We start from the raw sequence: 23,850 nt of genomic DNA, 5'->3' as shown, positions 1-23,850 counted from the left end.
TTCTGCGCATGTGCAACATGACACGTATGCCATGACGTAGGCGCAGATGATAATGCTGCGTTCATGCCACCTCGAAATAACAGGCAACGCCCCACTGGTTACGTTGTTTCTGCAGCCAGATTCAGTCTAACATAACGTTAAGTCAAACTTAATGGGAAAAGCAAGCTACAGCTAAATTAAGACAATACAGTAATAACAATAAAGACAAGTATTGAGTGATTGTATTTTAAATGAGCACAAGTAAAGTAGAACTGACGTAACAGCTGTTATATATGTTAACGTTTATTTTCAAGTTTTATTTTGAGGGTCTTTTAAAGTTTACATGCTGTCTCAGCTAGCGGTTAGCCGAATTAGCTGTTAGCTAAACTAACGTTAGCTTAACTGTGGAGGCTAACAGCAGACCGCTGCAATCAGCTAGCGGTTAGCCAAATTAACCGTTAGCTAAACTAACGTTAGCTTCCCGGTGGAGGCTAACGGCAGACCGCTATAATCACCTAGCGGTCCGCCGAATTAGCTATTAGCTAACTAACGTTAGCTGGAGGCTAGCGTCATCTTGCGCATGCGCAGAACGGATCGTGCAGGTGGAAGCGGTGCCGTTATTCCAAGGTGGTGGTAGAATGAACGCAGCATTATCATCTGCGCCTACGTCATGGCATACGTGTCATCTTGCACATGCGCAGAACGGATTGTGCAGGTGGAACGGATCGGGTACTGACAGTCACTCGATTAAAAATGCCACCGGGGTCACATGTTTTGGTCACGTGTTTTGGTCACGTGTTTTGGTCATGTGTTTTGGTCACATATTCAAAATGGCCACCATGTGGCCGTTTCACAGCATTAAATAAAACGGTCATATATGTTGTTTTGTGAGTCATTGGCATCAACGTATTCTGTCGTTTATTTATGATGACGTGTTGAAAGCCTGACATCATAGCCTCCTCCTGGCTGTACACCACTGCCTCCCTGTTCTCTCTCAAACAACTCTATCTTTTGTGTGACAGGTTTGATACGATGACTGATAATTTGCGGAGCCTTTGCGCTTGACACTGTGATGACGTCCTTTTGGGATCTTCCTCAGCAGATGGACAATGAGACCTCCAAGTTATTAGACATTTTTAAATAATTTGTATTTTGATTCAGCTCAATCTAGGGTGGATTACACAGAATATGGAGAACCACTGTAACATAGCTGCAGTTGCGGCTTTATAAAGCGTGACGGTTGGCCTCAATATTAGAAGTTAGACACATGTATTTAAAGGTAGTGTTCCAACATTACAGGTACATGTCTAAATAATGGGTCTACACTGTAAAAGTCTTGGTGTGTTAGAGGTTTGGACAGCTCTCGGGCCATGGCCAACTGATGCTCCCCACTGAAGGGTACGGTATCTAGGGTCTTGGAAAGTCAAATGCACATAGGTTGGTAAGGGTGTAACATAAAGCCAATGTCCGTATCTTGGGAAGGGTTGATATTGATATTTGAATCTGTCATATGCTTGTGGTTCATGTTTTTTCCTATCTACAGATTTTCGTTTTGTAACTCCTCAACATTATTACAGATATTTTTTTTCAATACATGATAGCCGTCTTCGCTGCATTCAACACTGAAGCTGCCCACAGAAACATGTTGCGCTGTTCTGGATCGCGCTGCACTGCAATGGTTCTACTGACAAAATGTCGATTTGTGGCCCTGTGACATCACTGGTGTAACAGACACACACTTCTGACCAAACCCAACTTCATCTATCATGATGCTGAGTTTAGTGGTAAAAAAACAAGTTAGAATTGCCTTAGGCCATATTGCCTGATTTTAAAATGGATGGTGTTTTATAAATGGGAGTTAGGCTCAGATGGATTTGAAAGTTGGTTTAAAATGTGTCCATGATGAAAAATGAGAAAACTATTAAAGAAACAGGCCAAAATAGCTCTATTGCATTTTTTTTGTGTGGATGCAATGAGGACCAGATTAAAATAAAAGAAGTTATAAGGAGCGCCTTTTTTAATATCAGAAATACAAACACCACTGTAAAGATTGAATTGTGCTGAGTGTAGCAAGTTGTGTAGGATGTCTCTGTGTTTATGAGTTATGACTAAGAAGAATATTACTGCAATTTTTTTCCCGCATGATCTGGGCATATCTAAATAAAGTATTCATATTTTCGGTTACACCCCGTACCTTGGCGTGGACAACCATTCATTTTTGTGTTTGCGTTGTGTATAGTGTGTATGTGTACTGCAAGTCAACCCTGTGTGTGTGTCCCTGGTAGTGTCCTCATAGCCTTGTCTGAGCCTCGGGGATGTAAATCTCGATGCTGTCAGCGCTCTCCGTAGCTGAGTTTTGCCGTACGGATGCGGCTCTCTTGGCGGCCAACAGGCGCTTCCTGGCCTCCTGCCGCTGTTTCTCTGAGCTCTCCAGGGAGCGGTCTCTGGCCAGAGGGGGGTGGTGGTGGGGGCCCTTGGGAGGCTTTTTTGGCACTGGAGGTGGGAGCCGCCTCTCCTGGTGGGAGAGGATGGTAGGGGAGGAGGGGAGAACATTTCAGGAAAAAGACACACATGTATTTGTGTGTGTGTGTGTGTGTGTGTGCCTTTGATGCCCATTGTAAATGCTATCTGTAAAACTTGTTTAGTGGATTTTGGTTTAATGTATGTCTATGCACTTTACATATGTGTAATAGTGTAAGTAAATAAGAGGTCAAAAAAGATAGACATTTAGTATAATTCTTTTTTCATCATCCTTCACAGTTTTTTACCGTTTTTGTAATAATGCAGCTCTTAACTTATTCCCTACATGTGTTGATTCACACATTTGTTCCATCTTCTCTATTATACAAGCTTTTTTGTACCTACTGTACATACATTATTGTCAAATGTGTGTTTGTATGTGACACAACCTTGTATAGTCTGAGGCTTTCATATGCATGCAAGCTAGGTATTATAGTATTATAATATTATAATATTACTTTTATATAATTAAGTGCTGTAAGAGTATCCTGTGACAATGTCTGTTCCTGCGCCTATTTTATTTTTTCATCAACTGTGCATACATAAACATGGCACCAGTTTCACTACTATGCAGACGACATAATGCCCTCACTTTCAACTGACACCAGAAATGCCCTTAAAGACAATTGTGGTACATCATTTTTTTATACTTTGTAACGTGGATTTTCAAAAAGTGCTCCATTAAAAAAAGATGATTATATTTAGTATTATTTGTTATAGTTTTGTCCATCATTTCCTCCAGTTAAGACAACATTGTACTTAGTCACGTTCCTCTTGAGAGACGAGAGACTGAATTACAGTAGGTTCTCTGATTTAGCTTCCCTATCATTTGCACTCTGTAAAATTCTGTATTTATTGTATTGCCTTATTTATTGCTGGTTTCAAAATCATATTCTGCACTAAGCTGAGCTTTTGTCCACATGCGTCTGAGCTCACTTTAAAATGGACTGAAGACTAATGCTGAATTTCCATAGTCCAGTACAGCACACCTTAGCTGTGATGGACTGGACTGCATCCTAACAAAAGGCAGTAACCATTCTTATCTTCACAATAGGGAAAGGCTTCCCAAACATATGGATATGCTGAATTGGGTTAATAAGTTAGACTTTTCCCTATCTAATTGCAATAAATCTTGGTTGAAATCTCTTGTCATATTTTAATGCTGCATTCTTGTTGGCATACTCCTCTTTTTACTGGTGTATTATTTGGTTTTATTTGCCTCCTAATTCCATTTTTTTTGTTTTTGGTGTTTTAGGGTTGGAGTTTATGCACGTCTTTCTAATTGTATCTAACAGTGTGCTGTAAGGTGTATTTGTGGAGAAGAAATATTAGCCACACTCTCTCCGCTCCATCTATCTTCACACTGGCAGCTATAACACACACAACAAAAAGCCACGCGGACGGTTTCAGGCGGCAGAGGGAAGGAAGGAAGGGCAGAAGGAAGCATGGACAGATGGATGGAAAGACAGATATGATGGATCTACGGAGGCCCAGAGGTGTCAAGGCCCTGTGGTGTTGTTGGCATTGCAGTTATGCTGATTGATGCGTGGCTGTTTGCAAGCGCCTTCACTGTCAACACAAAAAAGCACAAGAAAGGAAAAGACAATAATGAGAGCAAATGAGGAAGCCAGCAGAGTCAGTATTCACAATGATGCAAAGCCACAACATACACTGCTGAAAGAGAGAAAACAGGCCAGGCAGAAGACATCTGAAAGAGATTTACAGATACATCTAGAGATAAAATATGCAGAAGGAAGAGTATCCGTATCACCACAGAGACCAAGTCAGACAACCATGCACTCACTCTGCACCATGAGAGAAAAGCTGAGTGATACTGCCCGATTAAAAAAAAGGCTTTCTTTGCTTCTGTCATTGTCATGTGCGTGTATGTATAGAATGTTGATTCGCCAAGATAAAAGCTATTTTGAAGTGACCTTAACTTAAGCTCCCTACTGATTGCTTGTTCTTGTGCAACATGAATTCACCACAAAAAACCCCATTTAACCCTTAAATTGTGTTAGGGTCAAATGTGACCCATTTTCACTTCAGTTCAAATATGTAAAAAGTTCAATTTACTTTCTTTTATTGGAACATATTGGATCTGATATCCTCAGAAACAGGTATTCTAACACAACAAAAGATGCTGTCACAATTTTAGTACATTTTAAATGTTTCTAATTAAAAAGGTGTGACCATAACTTGTGTGTTGCTTTGTGGATCAAATGTGGTTCAATTTGTCCCCACCACACCACACACCCATAATAAGTCACCTATGAGGTGAAAAACAATATTGGATGATAATCATTGTTTTATGAGTATTTTAACACATTACAAGGGTTAAAGGTAGCGTAAGGGCATTGTGAAAAAAGAATTCATTCAAAATGACTGCTGTCACTACTTTAACACTGGGCATTATCACCTGCACGTCAAACAAACATGGACAGCTTCCATTCAGGAACCTCAGGTGTGATTTACACTTGGATTATGAGCTAATAAAGAGTGTTACTGTGAAAAGGATGAGTCTTAGAGATTAAACAATTGGAGCTTGGGAAGTGCTCCGTGATATGACATATTTCATATTGATGTAAAAGCCCCAACACACTCTGGCACCTTATAACAACAGTCCTACATGATCATGTCATGACACAATGTGTGAGATGGTGTAATACAATCTTAGTCTCAAACTGAGCGTCACACTATGATCTCTGTACGTGTCATATTGTGTAACAAATGTCTGGTCATCAATCATCCACAATGAAAATGAAATAAAATAAAAATGGAGGAAAGCAGAGACATCAACTCGCATCATCACAAGCTTTGCAAAATACAACAAAAAGCAAGATACAGTATGGCCCTAGAGACAATGCTTTTCGTACCAGTGTGGTATCTACATTAATTGTACAGTATATGTCTATGGGTGATTACAATGTGGCATCAGTTAGTGTACTCTGTCATTTCAAGCTGTATTCTGATTGGGTGGTTTGTAGTCATGGGTTGTAGCAGCAGCCACATTAAACTGTGGGAACTTAGTTCGAAATTTGTGACACCTGTGATGCAGGCTGTTTTTGGTCTCGAAAGCTCTAAATCAGAAGTAGGTGAATGACAAAACTTTGGTTCCCTCATGGTTGCCAACTTTAATCTAAAGCCCCTTTTCATACATGTAATACTGTATGTAACAATTACTAGATTCCTCTATCTGTCAAAGTGGTAGCTTTTTGACATTCAGACAGAGGTGTTTTTTACATTAATGTTCCTTAAGGCGTCAACCAGACATGAGAGAACATTTACAGAAAGAGCCACAATGCTTGCGCAATATTTGGGGCCTAGTGTGTGTGTCTGAGAGAGAGCGAGAGAGAGTTAGAGAGAGAGAGAGAGAGAGAGAGAGAGAGACAGAGAGGTGATTCAAAAATGTTATGTTCAGGAAAACCAAGAGTGTTTTCTGTTCTCTCGCAGGCTGAATCACTGATGCACTTTAATATTGATTTTGCTGTTAAAGCATTTAGTTAATGACCACCGTGAGCCCTCTTCTCATAGTAAACCCACTGATAGATTTTCCCATCATTTTCATTATTTAACATGAATAGAGAGTGAAGAAAGATGATTGCTTTACATAAGCGACAGTAAAAGCACTGAATTACAGGACGTTAAGTTGGGAGTCTCGTTTCATTCCTACTTGCTCAAATGCTGTACGTTAAAGCTATAGTGCATAGTTTCTGTCTCCCCCGTGAGGAATTCTAAGTAATGACAGCAATTCTGTCAGTGCATCAACATGACACAAGTCTCCCGTGATCGCGCACCAACCCCACCCCTCTCCCACGTAGTTGCTAGTAGCTAAGGAGGACATGGAGGATTAAAAAAAACATGATGGACTCTTCAGAAGAGGTAATTATCTTCTCTTGAATTTCTGGGAACTAAAAGTCGCCAGACGACACCAATTTCTGAACATAGCCATACTGAGAAATCCAGAGAGAGTTGTGTGGAGCTGATAATCTTAATTAGCTTTGTAGCAAGTTATTTGGCAATGGCTTGAATATAACGGACGTTCATTAAAATCTAAAAGTTACACACTAAAGCTTTAAGCAATTGACTCATGTGAAAGTGACCTGTGGGAATTTTAAAATTGATTTCGCTGTTGAAGTTGTTTTTAACGACAATCGTGAGCACTCTTCTCATAGTGAACCCAATGATACGTCTTCCCATCATTTAAAGTTTTTTTGAACATCCATACTAAGCGAACTCTGATACTTGCTTTATAATATCCTACAGTACAAGCCTTGAATGACAGGATGTTCAGCTCACATGCTGTATGTAAAGCGATTGTGTGAAAGTGACCTGTGTGCTTGTTTAGACATACCATATGACAATAAATTAGATAATCAGATAAATGTAATGGCGTGCATGTCTGAAAGGGGCTTAAACACTCCAAAATCTCAAAGTGTTTGCATGCTGTTATAGTAGCTCTAAGTAATGATAAACAGGCAAACTGTCTTCACTGTGCAATTCTTTGTGAATCTGAAACCGATTGCACAAAATATTAAAACCACATTCTGATTATCATGCAGCACAATCTTTTTTCTTTCATTTCAGATAAAAGTCTGATCAGGAACAGTTGATTTCTGTTGAGCCTGATGAATAATTACCTGGCTAACACAATTTGTGTTTCCATTGGGTGTTCACCCTATCTAAATTGACTCAGTACAGAAGTTAGGTGAAAAACAAGACTGTTTACTTGTAGAGTAAATTAGATTTGGAAAAAAAGCTGTGATTTAACGGCGGAACAGCAGAGCAGTAAAATATCCATTTGGGTACCATAAACAAAAGTAATTTGTTGCCAAATGAGACATTTATATAATTACTCACATTCATAATAGCCGTGAAGGGGAAAGAACAACATTAAACCTTCTATTCAGATGATGTTGTTATCCCTGGTCAACGAGTCAGCATACTGGAAGCTTATGAATGTGTGTGTGTGTGTGTACCTTTCTCTCAGGGGGATCCAGGGGTCTCCAGTTGTTGGCTCTGAGCTGGTGAAGCTCATCAAATTTGAGGCTTATGTTCTCAATGGACAGCTGAAGCATATCCCAAAAACCCGCCAGGTCTGAGGCCACCGGACGAGGGTGGGCGTTGGGGTTCTATGACAGGAGAAAAGGAGGAGAAGGTGGAGAAGAAATAGGGTCAAAGTTGAAAGCCGGGGTAGAGGAAATTAATGAAAATGGTTTTACACATTAGCCAACACATCCTCACAAATACTGATGCTTGGTCAGGTTCCTTTGGTGTTGTTATTGACGCTAAAAGTCTCCTTTAGCGTCATATCTAAACGCGCTTTAACTAAACATGCTGGGTCGGGACTATTGGCGTCATTTTTGACACAGTTAGGTTAAGAAAAAGATTGTGGGTGGGTTTATAAAATGTAAGTTTCCATGACACCCGGGACAAGAACGGGACAGTTGGGTTTAGGAAAAGAAGAAAGCGACAGTTGGGTTTAGGAAAAGAACGGGACAGTTGGGTTTAGGAAAAGAAGAAAGCGACAGTTGGGTTTAGGAAAAGAACGGGACAGTTGGGTTTAGGAATCGTGACACCCATGTTGTTTGACCCATCCACCCCCTCAACCACCATCCCTATGTGGAATTTCGGGCTTTAATACTGCTCGCTACCGTTGTTGCTCTTAATACCTAGCATCTTACAGCGCCACGTAGCTGCTGCTCTGCCCGGTGCGCTCTACACACACACTGAACGGTGCTTTGTGACGCTGACAGTCTATTTTCAGTGAAGCTCAAACGAGGAATATATATTTAATTACCGGTATATCATGGAGAGAAATTTGGCTTAACCCCCCTTGTATTCTAAAGGGTGTTTCAATACATTTAGATAGCTACAGTAAAGATCCTTTGAAGGTCCCATATTGTAAAAACTGTTTTTGATTACAAAGCAGGTTGAGGTACTATATAAATACTGTGAAAGTATCAAAACGCTCAATCAACAGAGAAATGCAAATAGCCCGTATTCAGAAACAGTGCCTTTAAACGAGTGGCCTCACAACCGTACGTTACAACTATATATATATTAAATAGAATAAATATATATAAAGAGCTGCCACAGTGCTGTTACAGTCATTCCCCGGCTGCAATGATGATGCAGAGACTCACAGAGATCGCAGATGCGAAAGACCCGGAAACGCTGACCAATCAGAGCAGACTGGGCTTAAAGGGGGGCTTAAAGAGACAAGTGCTAAAACTGAGTGTGTCAGACAGAGGGTGAATACAGGTATATTCAGACAGACAGTATGAAAAACATGTTCTAGTGGAACTGAGAGGAGAAAGCAGGAAAGAAATTACTGGATAAAGGACATCAAAAGTAATTAATTTGTTAGTAAATCAAATCTTAGTTTGTTCAAAAGTCTATTATACAAAAAGTGAAATGTGTAACAGTGTTAATTATTGACTGCATGTTATTGTCAGTGTGAGTGTTTCACACTCACCAGATTCTCCTCACACAGCTCCCTGAACTGTTGAAACTTCTGGGACATCAGAAGCTGAGCGCTTCCTACAGCACTCCTCATCTTGCCGAGGACTGCGAGGATAGACAGAGAGTTTTAGAAAGAGACTAAACTATAGAACATCCATCTGTTCTTGAGAAAATGTACAACAGACAGTTCAAAACGCATTTTAGCTCTTCCATGTGCTGATGTAAAGTACATGAACTAAGAATGCCCTCGGTGCAATTATTAGTTTTTGGACTCATGACAACACCATTGCTAGGCAAGTGACAAAAACTGATGTCACATTTAGAAATGTTTGACCTCAGCTTTTCTAGGAGCCCATGAACCTTTTGAAGTACTCAGGTATTTTATATAAATGTGGATATACAGTCGGCTTTCATTCCTGCCCCACAAAACACCCCTGTTCCTGAAGTTGAATGAAGACTGCACCATTTCATTTTAATGTGCTCATATTATGCTCATTTTTAGGTTCATAATTGTATTTAGAGGTTATATCAGAATAGGTTTATATTTTTGTTGTACTGCACATTGCTGCAGCTCCTCTTTTCCCCCTGTGTGTTGAGCTCTCTGTTTAAGCTACAGAGTGAGGCATCACACTTCTTTTCCATCTTTGTTGGGAGTCGCACATGTGCAGTAGCTAGGTAAGGACTACTAGCCAGTCAGAAGCAGAGGATGAGGGCATGCCACGCTAGCAGCTAGGCGAGCATTATAACGTGTGTTACAAAGTGACGCACGTTTGTCTCTGAAGTAAAGGCTGGACTACAATAGAGCTGTTTGGAGCAGTTGGTGAACAGGGTTTTCTGTTGGAGATGGTAAGTCTGCTAATTTAAGTGTTCACAATGCAGACATGCACCATGTGACAAGACTTTTTTTTCATATTTAGGGGTCATAAGCAAAAATGGTTAAGAACCACTGCTCTATGTGATTACTTTTTCATAGTAATGTATTTCCCTTTACAACAATGTTTTTCCCAGAATAGAATAATGTACTAATGTCAGATTTTAGGGCAAATAAAATAAGGCCTTTCCTATGTTGTAACATACACACTTGAAACCTAAACATGACGGACAACACCCACACAAAGACATACTATCTTCAGGCAGGTCATTCTCCCGTTGGTCTAGCTCCATCTGTCGACACCAGCCCTCCATGCGGTCAGTCTCGGCCTGCAGCAGCTTCAGAAACCAGCGTCCATCTCTGTGACACACCGACCGCTGCACCGCCTGCCATTCAAACATTCAGACGTTCACAACATGCAGAGACACACCTGCATAGACAATTTGTATACTCACTATCATGTAACAAAGCCAGTAATGTGGAAAAATCATGAAGCTCATATATGTCGAGAGTTAAAATTTTGTTGCCTGTTATCAATTAATAATTTGCAAGATCAAAAATCCCAGAATGGCTAATAACTTACTTATAACTTAACATCTATAAATTGCAGGAACGTCTGTCTGTCTTTCTGTATGTTATGCGCATATCTCTCGAACCGTTTGTCCGATGGATTTCAAACTTGGCAGGTGTCTTGCTACGGGCACGAGTAAGTTTGATGTTGTTTGGATATGAAATGCAAAAGATATCGTTAAATATATAGGTAAAAGAAGCACATTGGCTTTTGCCGCTCTAGCCGCTGGCCACTCCCCCTCTCACACTGTGGACCAGAGACAGAGAACAGCGGAGCTTTGGCAGCTAAAATGTGACATACACCTCAGACCCACAAAAATGTGCAAAGTTGCACTACTTTGGACTGTCTTTGACTTTGAATAAACAAACGACAATTCCCGAATTTAAGGACGTTTCAGAATCCCACACATGCAAAGCATAACCAGCTACAGACAACAAGCGCAGACAGAACGTGATGCAGGCTATCTCTCTTGTAAAGCGAGACGTATCTGTATATATGTGTGTCCGTGTTTGGGGGGTAAGGTAACCTGCACATCACACGCAGACGCCACATGCAGAACGCTTTAGAACAGCGGGGGGACTCTGCTATTGTATTAAATAGCTGTGAGCTGTCAGAACATAACGTAATCTCTTAGATTATTCCTTCACAACGCTGTGCAATGTGAGAAAATCTCAGAGCTGAACCGGGCAGACACATCAGTTTTCATCAGACTCACCCTGGGTCGGTTCGTTAAGTCTACTGCTAACTTACAACACTAATAACATTACCGTCGCCAAAATACCCCGCGAATCAAATCCCCTACTTCACCGTTCACCGTCAAGCTAACGTCTCTCTCTCTCTCTCGCTTTCTCTGCGCACACAAACACACGGTCCGGTTCTGGTGGTTGATGAACGCAGATAGGTGCAGATTAGCTCTCATAATGGGTCAGTTGGGTAGTGCACTGCCATGAGTCCATGAGGCTAATGTCTGATTACTTCACATTTTCATTGTGATATTTTGTGATTACATTCTGAATCTGCAGCGTTCTCTGTCAGGTAAATATAGTAGTACAATGTCTTCCTCTGATGCAGACGTAGCCTACACTGTAAGTCAGTAGTAGGCTGTAAAGTGGAGTTGCATATTAAGTGGTTTGGGGTCCTTCTGTAAGTGATTTTGGGGTACAATTTGGTTTTGAAGAATTCTACAAGCAGCAATACCACAGGCCAAGCAATCGGCCTGTTCCAAACAGGCACATTTTTAATGGGCACTGCACTAGTAAAATATAATTTCAAGAAAAAAATATTGCACCTTTGTAATCTTCTAAGAGTCCTGTTTTTTTATTGCAATATTTACTTTAAACACATTACTAGTACATCCTTTAACTATTTAAAGCAGGGGTCTTCAACGTTTTTTAGGCCAAGGACCCCTTAGCTGAAAAAGAGACAGTGTAGGGACCCCCTACTGCATATATAGTACAAAATGTTGTTGCATATTAAACTGGGCCTACAATACAATAATGTTTAGGGCGGCATAAAGCCTTTACACATACCTTTTTATGGTGCATACAATACTAAGCTTTTAAAATAAAAACTGTTGGCATATTCATATATTTATACATCATGTTTTTATGTTTAAATGTGGCACAGTGAATCCTTAAACTTAATTTAATCTGTGGATGACCTTATGAGTACCTTAACTATAGTCCAGTAAGGCTATCATTAGTGCTGTGTGCATTAAAAAAGATGTATCTTTACTACTACTACTACTACTACTACTACTAATAATAATAATAATAAGACTAAAGGCGCTGGCACCCATGGTGGTAATATGTTGGATTCAGGAAAATGTATATTGTCAGACATCTTTTTTTTTTTTTTAAACCATCAAACAATAATTTGGTGGCCCCCCTGCAACAACTCTGAGGATCCCCCTACGGGTCCAGGACCCCCTGTTGAAGATCTCTGATTTAAAGGATCATGATTTGACCATTGTTGACCATTTCCAAATGCATTAAATACATTTGTACACGTTTGGATATGTTTTTTCTAATTTTTCAGGCCTCCATTATTTTCTGTAAATGGTATAAACGTCAATTAGTAGACTCACGAAACTGGCTTGAGTTCTATTTTCCATCACAGACCACATCAATCATTCATTTTTGTCAATTTTATATTACTGTTGCATTGTAATACAGTTCAAGTGCAGATTGATTTGAAATACACCACTGAATTTCCTCATTTACAATGATGAGTGGTTCCCAAACCTTTTCTGCAGGGGCCCTTTTGTAGATTCAAATAAGTGTTTAATCTCTAATTTTTCTTCAAAGGGCAGACTTTCAAATTCGTGCTGTAAAAGATAATCCACATCGTTCATGGTGACCGCAGTTACTATCTTCCTTAAAATGAATACTAACTATTGCCAATTATGAGCAAATGACTACAACAGTACTTGGCAAATGGTAATATGAACCTGTCACTTCTAGGGATTTTTTCCCCCATTATTGATATGAAAACATTCATTAGTGCTGCTATAACTGTAGCGTAACATTATGAAAGCATGATAAAGTAGCAAATGATTGGAGTTAATTAGTGAGTGACAACAGTATTTCTGGCATGACAACTGTATTTGTAAGAAATTAATGTTGTTGTTTATGCGTTCATGTATTGAACGTCCCTGGACCTGTTCTTATAAATATCACTGAATATGCTCCCACAAACCTCCAGAATAGCAGAGCTGTTGAAGTTGACATCAAGTGAGTCATCTGTTACACTGTCTATCCAGGGATCTGGAGGGGGGAGGATGGATGGGTCAAAGCCCACATCGTCAAAGTCGTCGGAGGCACAGGCGTGGTAGTGGTTCCCTGAGCCTTGGATGCTGACCGTAGAGGTGGCAGCATCGCGGGAGTATTGTCGAGAGATGGCACCAGATGACAGGACTTCCATGTCAGTGTCCGGGGAGTCTAAAGGGGTGTCCAGCAGGTCTGGCATGTCCAGATCTGCCTGGATGGAATAATCAATACATTTCATGTGAGATAAAAATGATATAGTACACCTACTAAGGAGTTCCGGTGAAAAAAACAAAACACTGAGTATAGTCCTTCAGTGCCTCGTCCTCACACAGCCCAGGATGGCGCTAATATAAAAGCTGCAAGGGTAAACTACACTGCCCCTGTAAACTTTCTTTGTTTCACATTTAGAGATCATCTTTCATCTTTATCACTTTGATTATAAGCATTGTTATTACTACCCTTATTTTCTGTTTTTGTGTTGTCCCGTGGACAGGTGTTGAAAATTAGTGAGCTAAAACACTTGGCATGGGTGGATAGCTAGCTTGTCTTGTTGTTAAACATACTGTCAAATTATATTTACCAATTGTCAGTCGTACACAACGTTATTGACTTTGAATCTCTCTAGCATAACGTTAGCTGGCTAACATCTGGCTTGTAGCTGTCTGAACCAAAGAGTTATACGAGCTGAGCAGACTAGTAACAGCTCTGGTTGCCAGGAGGTTAGCCAAGGTCCGTCTTATTTACTGGAGAAGTGAACGTTTCAATTTCATAGAGAAACCTTATGGGATGGGAATTATTGTTCAAGGTACAAGTCCAACCCTCAGGTGTTACCAAGGAAACAGACTTTAGATTTTGATTGCAAAATCATGAAAATATAAATGAATGGTCTTACAAAATGTCATTTGGCAATTAACCATGGTATAAGTGGATTAATGGCCTTCAAGGTATCCAGTTCATGGCCTCAGGCAGAGGGCCAGAACCGTCGAGCATTAACCCTCACTTAACTGACTGAATTGACAGATTGTTGTTGGAGTGGTCGGTGCAGTTCTGTTAAGTCTTTATCTCACCACTAGAGGTCCACTCGCTTGCAAATTATATTCAGTCTAAATGTGCCGGTTAGAAATTGTAATCCTGTGTCTGTGACTGTATCAGCTCTGATCAGGTGGTGCATCATATTCATCACAGGAGATGTATCATCACAACCTTGATGTAACTCAGGGCTTTTTCCACTAACTGAACATTGTTAAAAGACCTTTTTTTCTGTCCATGTTTGATATAAAGGCGTTGATCCATTATTTTGATCCATACTAGATTATCGTGTTCCTCTATTTGGGTCTGTTTGAGTCTCCCTCATTTTCAATAGGGTCTAATATCTCCGGGTCCATTTTATTTGAAAATGTATTTATGCGCATCATGTTCAGGTATGGATTCATTTTAGGTCAATCCCAAATTTCTGCCCCCTACACACCGCAGCTTCATAAACAGTCTGAAAGCTTTACAAGGAAATGTGCTGATTTCTGGGTTCAGTAGATAGCTGAATGCTGTTTCAAGCGACTTTACTAGAATTACAACTATGACGGAAATATGTAATGTCTGTCTAAAAATAAAAGGTCATCATTGAGTATGTATCTACTATCAGGGACTTGAATGAAACCCTCATCCTTCAAACACTAAATGATATGAAAGGACCCATACGGTTAACTCTCAAAAATAAGAAGACACAAAAAGTGAAGCCTTCCTGAAACTACATACAGTATTGTACTGGGAAGTTATTCACTTCTGCGAAGGCTGCACAATCCTCTAAACCAAAGTACCTTGGAGCAGGTAATGATTTGAGCTGAGTATCTCAACAACAAAAGAGCAGTAGTGGAAGCTTACCTGTACAGCTGCTGTCACGCTGTTGGAGCGCTGGAACCGACGATACCTGACAACAAGAAGTAGACAAACAGAAAATAATAAGCACCAAGATTGTTTCACGTCTGATACCATGGAACCAGCACTGGAATTATTTTTCAAAAAAAGTGAGCCTATAGAAAATGTGTGTTATTTATCTGATGTACAATTGATTTAAAATAAAAACAAGTGAATGTGATGTTTTATTTAGAATAATTACATTATGTTGTTCTATCCTATCCAATATTTATTATATTTATAAGCATACATGCAAAATGCCCCCCGACTGATAAATGGTCCCCCCTGTGCCACCCCACATCAAAAGTCCTGGAATAGCCCCTGCTCCCACGCAACAATTTCACGATTTAATGATTTATTAGGTGTCATTAGCTAGCACTGTGACCCAGACTCAAAGCAAAGGAAGAACATTGATGAATGGATGGTTTTATGTACACTACAAAGTTTCATTTCAGGGTTATGGTATCAGTAGTCTCGCTTTGCTAGACCATCCACAGGCTGCGAAGCAGAAGAGGGTCTAGCTAGTCCACACAGCATTTCAGGATGGGAGAAAAACATGCTCTGGTTTATTGGCATTTCTCTAAACCAATCACAATCGTCATGGGCGGCGCTAAACTCCGCACAGAGCCGCTAGAAAAGAGTTGTGCGAGAGAAAACTCAGATTGGACAGATAGTCTAGCTAGCGGTCTCAATTTACCCTGCGGAGATCTGAGGAGGAGTCAACCATAGTCCTCATAAATCCACCAAATTTAAAATTCCAACACAAAGAAAGCGGAAGGAAACGGAAAATACATGCATCCAGCGGAAATTCATGAGTTATATAGACTATGGTATCAGAAACACTGGTGCTGTAAAATTCTGAAATATTTCCTTTTCTCCTTCAGTTTGCATGGCTTATTGAGAAAGCTGATTTGTTGCTCTAGCTGTCTGTATGGTGTCTTGTTGACTTCTGTCTGTATAGTTTAACCTGTACTAATGTCTTGCTGTTTCCTGTTGCTCTGGTCTAAAATCATCTGGCCAAAGGACTACAGTTAAAAATTAGCCGGCTGCCTAACACTGGCAGATTTAAAGAAATATGAATTAATGTGTGATGTCTTTTATAAAATAAAAATAAAAAAATGTTTAAAGGTAAATAGAAGTGGTTGCTTTCTGGTTTTAAAGGTTTTTATTGGAAAGTCAGTACAGTGCATCAACAAGACATGTCACTGCATGGATATTATTCTGCCATTATCTTGTGTATCATGTGTTTTCATTACATTATTTAACAAAATTGTAGCTTAACAAGACAGCCATCTGAAGAAAATTGCAGAGAAGTCTAGAAGTCACTGAAACTGGTCCTCAGCCACAGTTTTTAGAGATTATTGCAGATGATATCCCTGGCAGATGAGTCTGTGGGTGTTTATTTGTGACCAGAGAGAGAGAGAAATGATTACACGACAGCTGTAAATGACTCAGCTAGACTCGGCTAGTCTGACGGAAAATACGCCTCATGTAGCATGACTTCAATAACTGAAGACAGCATCTAATCAGAAAACCGTGCAAAAAACTTTAAAAAACAAAAAAATTAAATATAGGCCACAGATTTTGATCTTTTACTCAGTGATCTGATTTTACAGTGTGCTCACTAGTGCAAAATTCAGCAGTAAATGTACTGCCTGGGTCCCAGGCTGTGGAACAGTCTCCCCCCTGGGACTCAGGTCAGCAAACTCTCTTGGGTGTTTTAGGTCTCAGCTGAAGACCTATCTCTTTGCTAAATTTTGTTGTGCTTGGGCCATATGCTCTATTTTGAGTAGATATGCCTCTAATTGTTGTGTAATGTTTGTGTTTTACTCATCTTTTGTTCTTTTAACCTTTTTATCTTTTGTAAAGCACTTTTTAAAGCGCCCATATTATGCTCATTTTCAGGTTCATAACTGTATTTTAAGGTTGTACCAGAATAGGTTTACATGGTTTAATTTTCAAAAAACACCATATTGTTGTTGTACTGCACAGCTCTCTCTCACTGCTGCAGAACCTCTTTTCACCTGGTTTCTGTTTTAGCTACAGAGTGAGACCTCTTTTCATCTTCTTCTTCACTACTATCTTTGACTGCACTCGCACATGCTCAGTAGTTCAGATGTAGAGCATGTCAGCTAGCTAACTCTAGAGACAGTAAAAGAAAGCCTGTTTCTCCAACTTTGGTCAGTTACAAGGCAGATTAGCTGGGAGACTTCTAAATGAGGGCGCACATGTAAGTAGTTCTTTTGTAGATTATGGTGAACTTGTGTGTGTTGTAGCAGTGCTTTGCTATTGAGAACGACGTAGCATGCTAGCGTTAGCATTAGCGTTAGCATGCTAATGCTAACGGTTAGCATGCTAACGAGCTAACGGTTGTGGTTTGCCAGCTCATTTCGGACTGTGACGTCACAGTCCGAGCCGATTTTGAACATCTCACTAGGAGACTGAAGGCAGGACACATTCAGAAACCTGTATCTCACTCAAAACAGCATGGATGGATTTTTTTCAAAGTTTGTATGTGTGTGGAAGCACCAGAGACACAAAAGAACACCCCAAATCCCAGAAAAAGTGATTTTTTCATAATATGGGCACTTTAACCTAGGTTTTGAAAGGCTATAGAAAAAATAAAACTTTACTTTCTTACTTGGTATGTAAGAACATATGCTTGTACCGTGGCTATCACAATTTCTGTACATAGTTTTACTTTTTCTCCAGTCTCAGAGTAAGCTTTTGTTATCACCAAAAGTAACAATGCACTAAACTGCCAACAAAAAAATGCTAATATTTTAGGATTTATGTTAGGGTAAAGCTGGAATTTATAGTCGAAGCTAGGGGTTAACAGGAGTCCCACTGTAGTTCCTGATGCCGTAGGTTTTGATATATAAGTAGTTAAGCGCCTGTTGATATCACCTCAGCACTCTAGATGGGTAAACATTGGTACGGCATAGCCCCTTAACACATTTTTTAAGGAAAAATCCAGCTTAAGGTCTTCCATTTTCTACACTGTTCTTAAGATCATTTATGCATCCATCCTATATACCTACATGCTTACATATTAATCATTCACCACATTCATTTACTAATTTGAAGTATTTGTGTTGATCGAAATGCACACAAACACAAGGAAAACATGAGGGCTAACGTTCAATCTTCAAAATATGTCGGTGTGAAGTGTAAAGAAGTGCATCTTGGCTAATGTCATACTGGATACCTGATACTGGACACCTGACACTGATTTAAATAATTTGAAAGCTTAGTACCTCCTGTGGATTTTGTCCCCCATCACTTAGATTGGAAGCACATTAGAGAGGGACCTTTTAATGGCCAGTATTAACAGGGAGAAATTATTGTTAGAGTGTACAAAAACTGTTTTTCAGAGTGTATATGTGCACTTAACTATTGTTTTAATACTATTTTCATGAATAACTTGTCCTTGCTTGCTCTGAAAACAATTGTCCAGCCTTGCTCATATGTGCTGTGGATGTTAAATGGTCAAGTGCATACTGAATAAAAAGTCAACTAAAGAGAAGTAAAGAAAAATGTGTGCCTCACCCTCTGTCATCCTCTACTTGCACCCCTACCGAGGTGAACTTGGATGGGTCCTCTGGATCTGGAACCTCTTCTGGTCCATCCACCTACAGGAGACAGGCGGTATAAGTTAGGAATAATGTTGTCAGTGTTGCCAACTTGGCGACTTTCTTGCTAGATTTAGCGACTTTTCAGACCCTCTTACCGACTTTATTTAAAAAAAGCAACTAACAACAAATGTAGCGACTTCAGACCATCAGGGGAAAAGCTAGATATATTATACTGTAATTGATTTCCATGCATGTTTCTCAGAGTAATCACAGTCCAGGGCTCTTCAGCAGGATATCTGCAGGTTTCAACAAGTCAAATTTAAGACTTTTTTAGACCTTTATGAATGACATTTAAGACGTCTATCACGTCATAAAAGTAAAACAAAATGCAGAGTCACAAAAGTACTTGCAAAGTAAATCAAATTATTAAAATAGAATAAAAGCAACACGGAGTAATAATGAGCTGAACATACACAGCAAATTATATTTGGACTAGTGAAAGAAAGAACTACAACACCACGGAATAAAAGAAAAAATGTCTACTGTATGTGCATTAGCGGTAGCGTTACATGGACGTAGGGAAATGTAAGACCTGTTTAAAATATTATATTTAAGAACTAGAAAATTCCGCAGGAAATTTTGACAGTGTGCCTACTACTTGGTGCACATCCGAATAACACTGACTAACAGTAAATCTGCTGTTTGACATGTCCTGAAAAGAGAGGACAACACGGCCTACAGTATAGAGTCTCCATGATAGGAGGAGGAGTTTGTGTTTGGTCATTCAGAATTTTCAAGAAACTCTATTCAAACTATAAAATGTTCAGTAGCATTCAACTTTCAAATCACATTAATACTTGAAATATTCAACGTTCTCTGAGGCTTTTTAAAAGAACATGCCCTTTTTGGACAGCGTTCCTCACATTTTTTACACAACACACCATTCTAGCACAGGATGCAGGGTGTCGTGATATCTGCCAAAGTATTAAACATTAAGCGATAGGAGTTAGGGTTTTTGAGCTAGAAGCAGGACTATCTAAGGTGCGCTACAGTCTTGTCTCTGTGAAAACAGCTGTTGGTGTTGAGGCCTGAAGTCAGTTAGGAGTCAGCCAGTTGGTCAATTGGTCCATCATGACATCACGTTAGCTGACAAATAACACCTCTTCTCCTTTCTTCATCTTATCTCCTCCTTTCTTTCTCTCCTCTTCTTATCCTCTCCTTTTCTTCTCCTCCTCCTCTGGCAGTACGTGTTGCTAAAGTGTTTCGACAATGGTTGAGTAAAGGCCATCGTCACCACAGGTATATAGTTAATATCAATAGTAACAGCTGATCTGAGCTACCTTTACATTGCTGTCCTGAAAAGAGAGGACAACACGGCCTACAGTAAAGAGTCTCCATGATAGGAGGTGTGTATGTGTCAGAACTTGTAGCTAAGGTGATTTCCACAGTGAGGGAGTAGAGGAACGAGGGGGAGACAGTATCTTCCATGGGTCAAACATGTCCATTTGATGATAATTATACCTCTTAAGTTTGTTCTGTAATTCAAAAATGGTGGGTCTAATTGGCAAAAATATTATTGTCACAAGAAAGATAAAGGTCTTGCGAACGCATTGATGTGGTTTTTATGTTTGTGGTGTCAAATATATGCGACACAGAGCAGGTAACAAGCAGGGAAAAAGGATTGAATTGATGTAAAAATGGTCCACCAGAGTCTCCGTCCATGGATTCGGTCTGTTATATTTAGCAATGGTCTGTTATACTTAGCAACAGTCTGTTGTACAGAAATAACAGACCGTAGAATGCCGTGATTGACCAATCAGAATCAAGTATTCAACAGGGCTGTGTAATTCCTAATAATCACCTATAGTAACACCAATTAAAACTACAACAATTAAATAATCACATTGGTTACATCATAAGAAGGACATCATTGCTTAATTCATGTCAACACAGGGTCTTACTGTATGTGAAATCAATGCTTTGACAAATACTCTTGATTTGGGGAGGTAATAGTGACTTGTGAGTAGATATGTGTATGCAGAAACACAGATATAGAGGCTCTATATAATGTTTATGTAAATGAAGCCCATTATGTCCTCTGGCCTCCTCCTCCATGTCTCTTCGCTACCACTGCTGTCTCATACATACCTGGATGCCTATGGAAAGACATTTGCCCTTCCTGAGTGCTTCTTTCCTGTATACATCCCGGTGGTTTTCAACAACTGGCCCCCTGCTCAGGATTGAGGGGGTGGGGGTGCTGACTGTCATGGTGCTGTTACTGACATGCTGACTGGCTGGTCCATGGACCTACATGGAAATAATGACAACAGACATTAAGTACATTGTGAATACAATATTCACAAAAGCAATGTAAATGTGTTTATACAAATAGTTGCTTCCCAAAATTGGGAAACATTTTAAGGGGGAGGAAATGTTTATTTGTACATTAACAGTCCAAAGCACTAACCTGTGCATTTGCAGCTTCTATTGCAGCTGTCAGGGCCTTCATGCTGTCAATGCTTTCTGTTGAGTTACTGAGCCCTGATTGGATGGTCATGTCACCTCTGGGTCCCTCCTCTTCCATGTATGCATCCTGGTTGGTTTTAGAAAACATGGAGCATTGCTTTCAGTGTTAATATCACCATTAATATCACATAGTATCATTTATGGGGGATAGGGGAGCAACTCTACCCCGCTCCTTGCCTCCTGCACTGGCTCTCAGGGGCTGCTTGAATCCGATTCAAGACACTGGTACTTGGACTGTGAATGGCTCAGGCCCATCAGGCCCATCCTACATCCAGGACATGATCAAAGCAAAAACCCAAGACCATCTACTACGCTCTGCTCCTGCCAATTGGCTTGATACTCCTTCACCACGAAGGGGGCCCGGCTAACTGCTCTACTAAGTCACAACTGTTGGCTGTCCTGGCTCCACAATGGTGGAAGAAACTCCCCATTGACATCGAACCAGCAGAAACTTAAAACATCTTCTGCCGTAGACTGAAGACTCATCTGTTAAGGCTTCACCTTGGCCCATGCAAAAAATAAAAATACAACTCTTTCTCTATCTCCTATTGTTTCGAAATGTAGCACTTGAAGAAGATCAACATATTTGAATCTATGTACTTGCATGATTCTTGCACTTTTTAGGTTGTGCCCACATTGGTTGAATGCACTTATTGTGAAATGCTTTGGTTAAAAGCATGAGCTAAATAAATGTAATGTAATGAGCTGATGCTGTGATATTGTTGCTGGGTTGAGCTGCATCACAGTTGGGGTACGAAACACATTGAGAAGCAAGGCAGGCAGAAGATAGGGGCAGGGGTGGGCTCAGCCCACACAAACGTGTCTAGCCCACCCAATCAAAAATTTAGAACATGTTTTCAACGTGTGTGTTCAGTTTCCTCATGGTGGTTTTCTTGGAAAAGGACTAGTATTTTCAAGCATGTGGTGCAGGTTTTTGTACCTTCAGAGTTGAAGAGGTGTTCTTCTTTCCTGTCTAAACAATCTGAACTACAGAGAAACATACACATACCACATATTTTAGTGAGTGCTTCCATATGTGCAATGTGGGAATAAGCCCTTAGGGTAGTTTAAGCCTTGCCCATAATGTACATTATTACACAAATAGAAGCGCTGATGTTCTGTAGGGGCAGGTAAGCGTAATAGACTTGTGCAGTACCTGTGCAGACTCAGTGCTGCTCTGGGCTGTGATGGAGATGTAAGGCTTGGAGGCTGTGGAGCAGGTTGAAGTTCGGGGCGGCACTGGTGGAGGGGTTTTCTTATAGGTGGTGATGCAAGATGAAACTGCAAAGAATGAGAAAGACGGGTGGGGGCGACAATATACAGTAAATTAACATTCTAAACTGTATAAGTTTCAGACACTGCTCCCAGCTGTTCAACAAACATCTCCAGCGCTAACTGCTCATATTCAGTTAGTTGGAAGATTGTATACAGGAGAATTGGATCCGACTCCAGCCACACTGTGATCTTCATTTCCTAGTTTGATCTCATGAACACTGAACTAAACGAGGTTTAACGAGGTTTTAGTTTGATGGTGTGACTCTGCTCATGTGATGCTTTGGAATCTGATCAGTTCAGCTCAGGCTGTCGCTGAGCTCACAAACTTCCCTTGCAGAGCCTGAGACACACAACATATAAGGAACATGAATACATGTTTAAAACATTCAATATTCACGTACAACTTACTTACTTACAACCAAGAGCTAAATGTGTGATTATTTACAAAATGCACAAATATACCGCAAATGAAGGCTGCTGTGTTCTGCAGATTGAAAATCATGCTCGACTCGCTTATTTTAATTAGGTGCCTAATGAAATGTGACATTCATCCAACTGGATAGAATGTTGCCCAGAAGGAGGTGTTAACAGACAAAAGCTTTGTTGTATGGTTTTCACTGGCTCAATCCCCATTTGGAATTTGGATGATCCTTTCTCGTGATATATCTCTCTGAATCCTGGATCGCTGAGTCGGTAGAGCATCAGACTTTTAATCTGAGGGTCCAGGGTTTAAGTCCCTGGTCAGGTGACAAGTTTACTGTGTGATGTATCTGTAGTTCCAGCTATTTTCGACCTCCATGCTTGTTTGCAGGATGTTGACTAGAGGAGACTGTGAAGAGTTGTACACTTGGCTTTACTACAGAGTGTTATGTTCACAAGACTTTAAGGCCCAATCTATTAGGACACTTTTATTTATATTTAGCCACGTGTCTCAGATCACATATCCAATTGCAATCCATCTTGATTTCCAAGGCAACGTGCAAATGGTCTGACCTGTTAACAGACTAAAGCCTTATGGTTTTTACTGGTTTAAACCTCTATTTGGACTGCGGGTGATGATTTCCCTCCAGAGGGGATAGGCACATGAAGCCTGGATAGCTCAGGCGGTAGAGCGTCAAACTTTTAATCTGAGGGTCCAGGGTTCAAGTCCCTGTTCAGGTGATGTGTTTGTTGTGTGTGACGTGTCTGCAGTTCTCATGATCATCAACCTTCATGCAGGTCTTAGATAATCTTTTCTCCCAGAGGATTTTCTTCACGAAGCCTGGATAGCTCAGTCGGTAAAGCAGGGGTCCTCAAACGTATCAATCAAAGGTCCAAATCTGATGTTTATTAAAGGTCAGAGGTCCGGAAAAATTGGCGATAACAAAATTACATTTAATGAACTCACTT

General features: G+C 40.2%; 1 protein-coding gene and 1 non-coding gene across 7 annotated transcripts in view; one reads left to right on the top strand and one right to left on the bottom strand.

The window, feature by feature from the left end:
- Positions 1-680: 680 nt before the first annotated feature.
- The window catches only part of LOC120568257 (disks large-associated protein 1-like), a 103,480-nt gene continuing 80,310 nt past the window's right edge, over positions 681-23,850 (bottom strand). For 5 of the 6 annotated variants that reach the window (XM_039815646.1, XM_039815645.1, XM_039815647.1 and 2 more), the window contains 10 exons: positions 22,343-22,467; positions 21,128-21,253; positions 20,809-20,967; positions 18,635-18,717; positions 15,053-15,098; positions 13,104-13,385; positions 10,089-10,221; positions 8,978-9,069; positions 7,479-7,631; positions 681-2,494 (listed from right to left, as the gene is read on the bottom strand). In XM_039815646.1, coding sequence (XP_039671580.1) covers positions 2,270-2,494; positions 7,479-7,631; positions 8,978-9,069; positions 10,089-10,221; positions 13,104-13,385; positions 15,053-15,098; positions 18,635-18,717; positions 20,809-20,967; positions 21,128-21,253; positions 22,343-22,467 — 1,424 coding nt within the window. In that variant the 3' untranslated portion in view covers positions 681-2,269. Of the gene's footprint in view, positions 4,069-7,478; positions 7,632-8,977; positions 9,070-10,088; positions 10,222-13,103; positions 13,386-15,052; positions 15,099-18,634; positions 18,718-20,808; positions 20,968-21,127; positions 21,254-22,342; positions 22,468-23,850 lie in introns of all 6 variants that reach the window. The other variant, XM_039815649.1, reaches the window with a different exon arrangement.
- trnak-uuu lies at positions 23,550-23,622 on the top strand. The gene has a single exon. It is a non-coding gene; the product is annotated as a tRNA-Lys (tRNA).

Source organism: Perca fluviatilis, chromosome 11 (genome assembly GCF_010015445.1).
Source record: "Perca fluviatilis chromosome 11, GENO_Pfluv_1.0, whole genome shotgun sequence".
In the NCBI taxonomy this organism is placed as follows: domain Eukaryota; kingdom Metazoa; phylum Chordata; class Actinopteri; order Perciformes; family Percidae; genus Perca; species Perca fluviatilis.
This window is presented reverse-complemented; position numbering and strand designations above follow the sequence as displayed.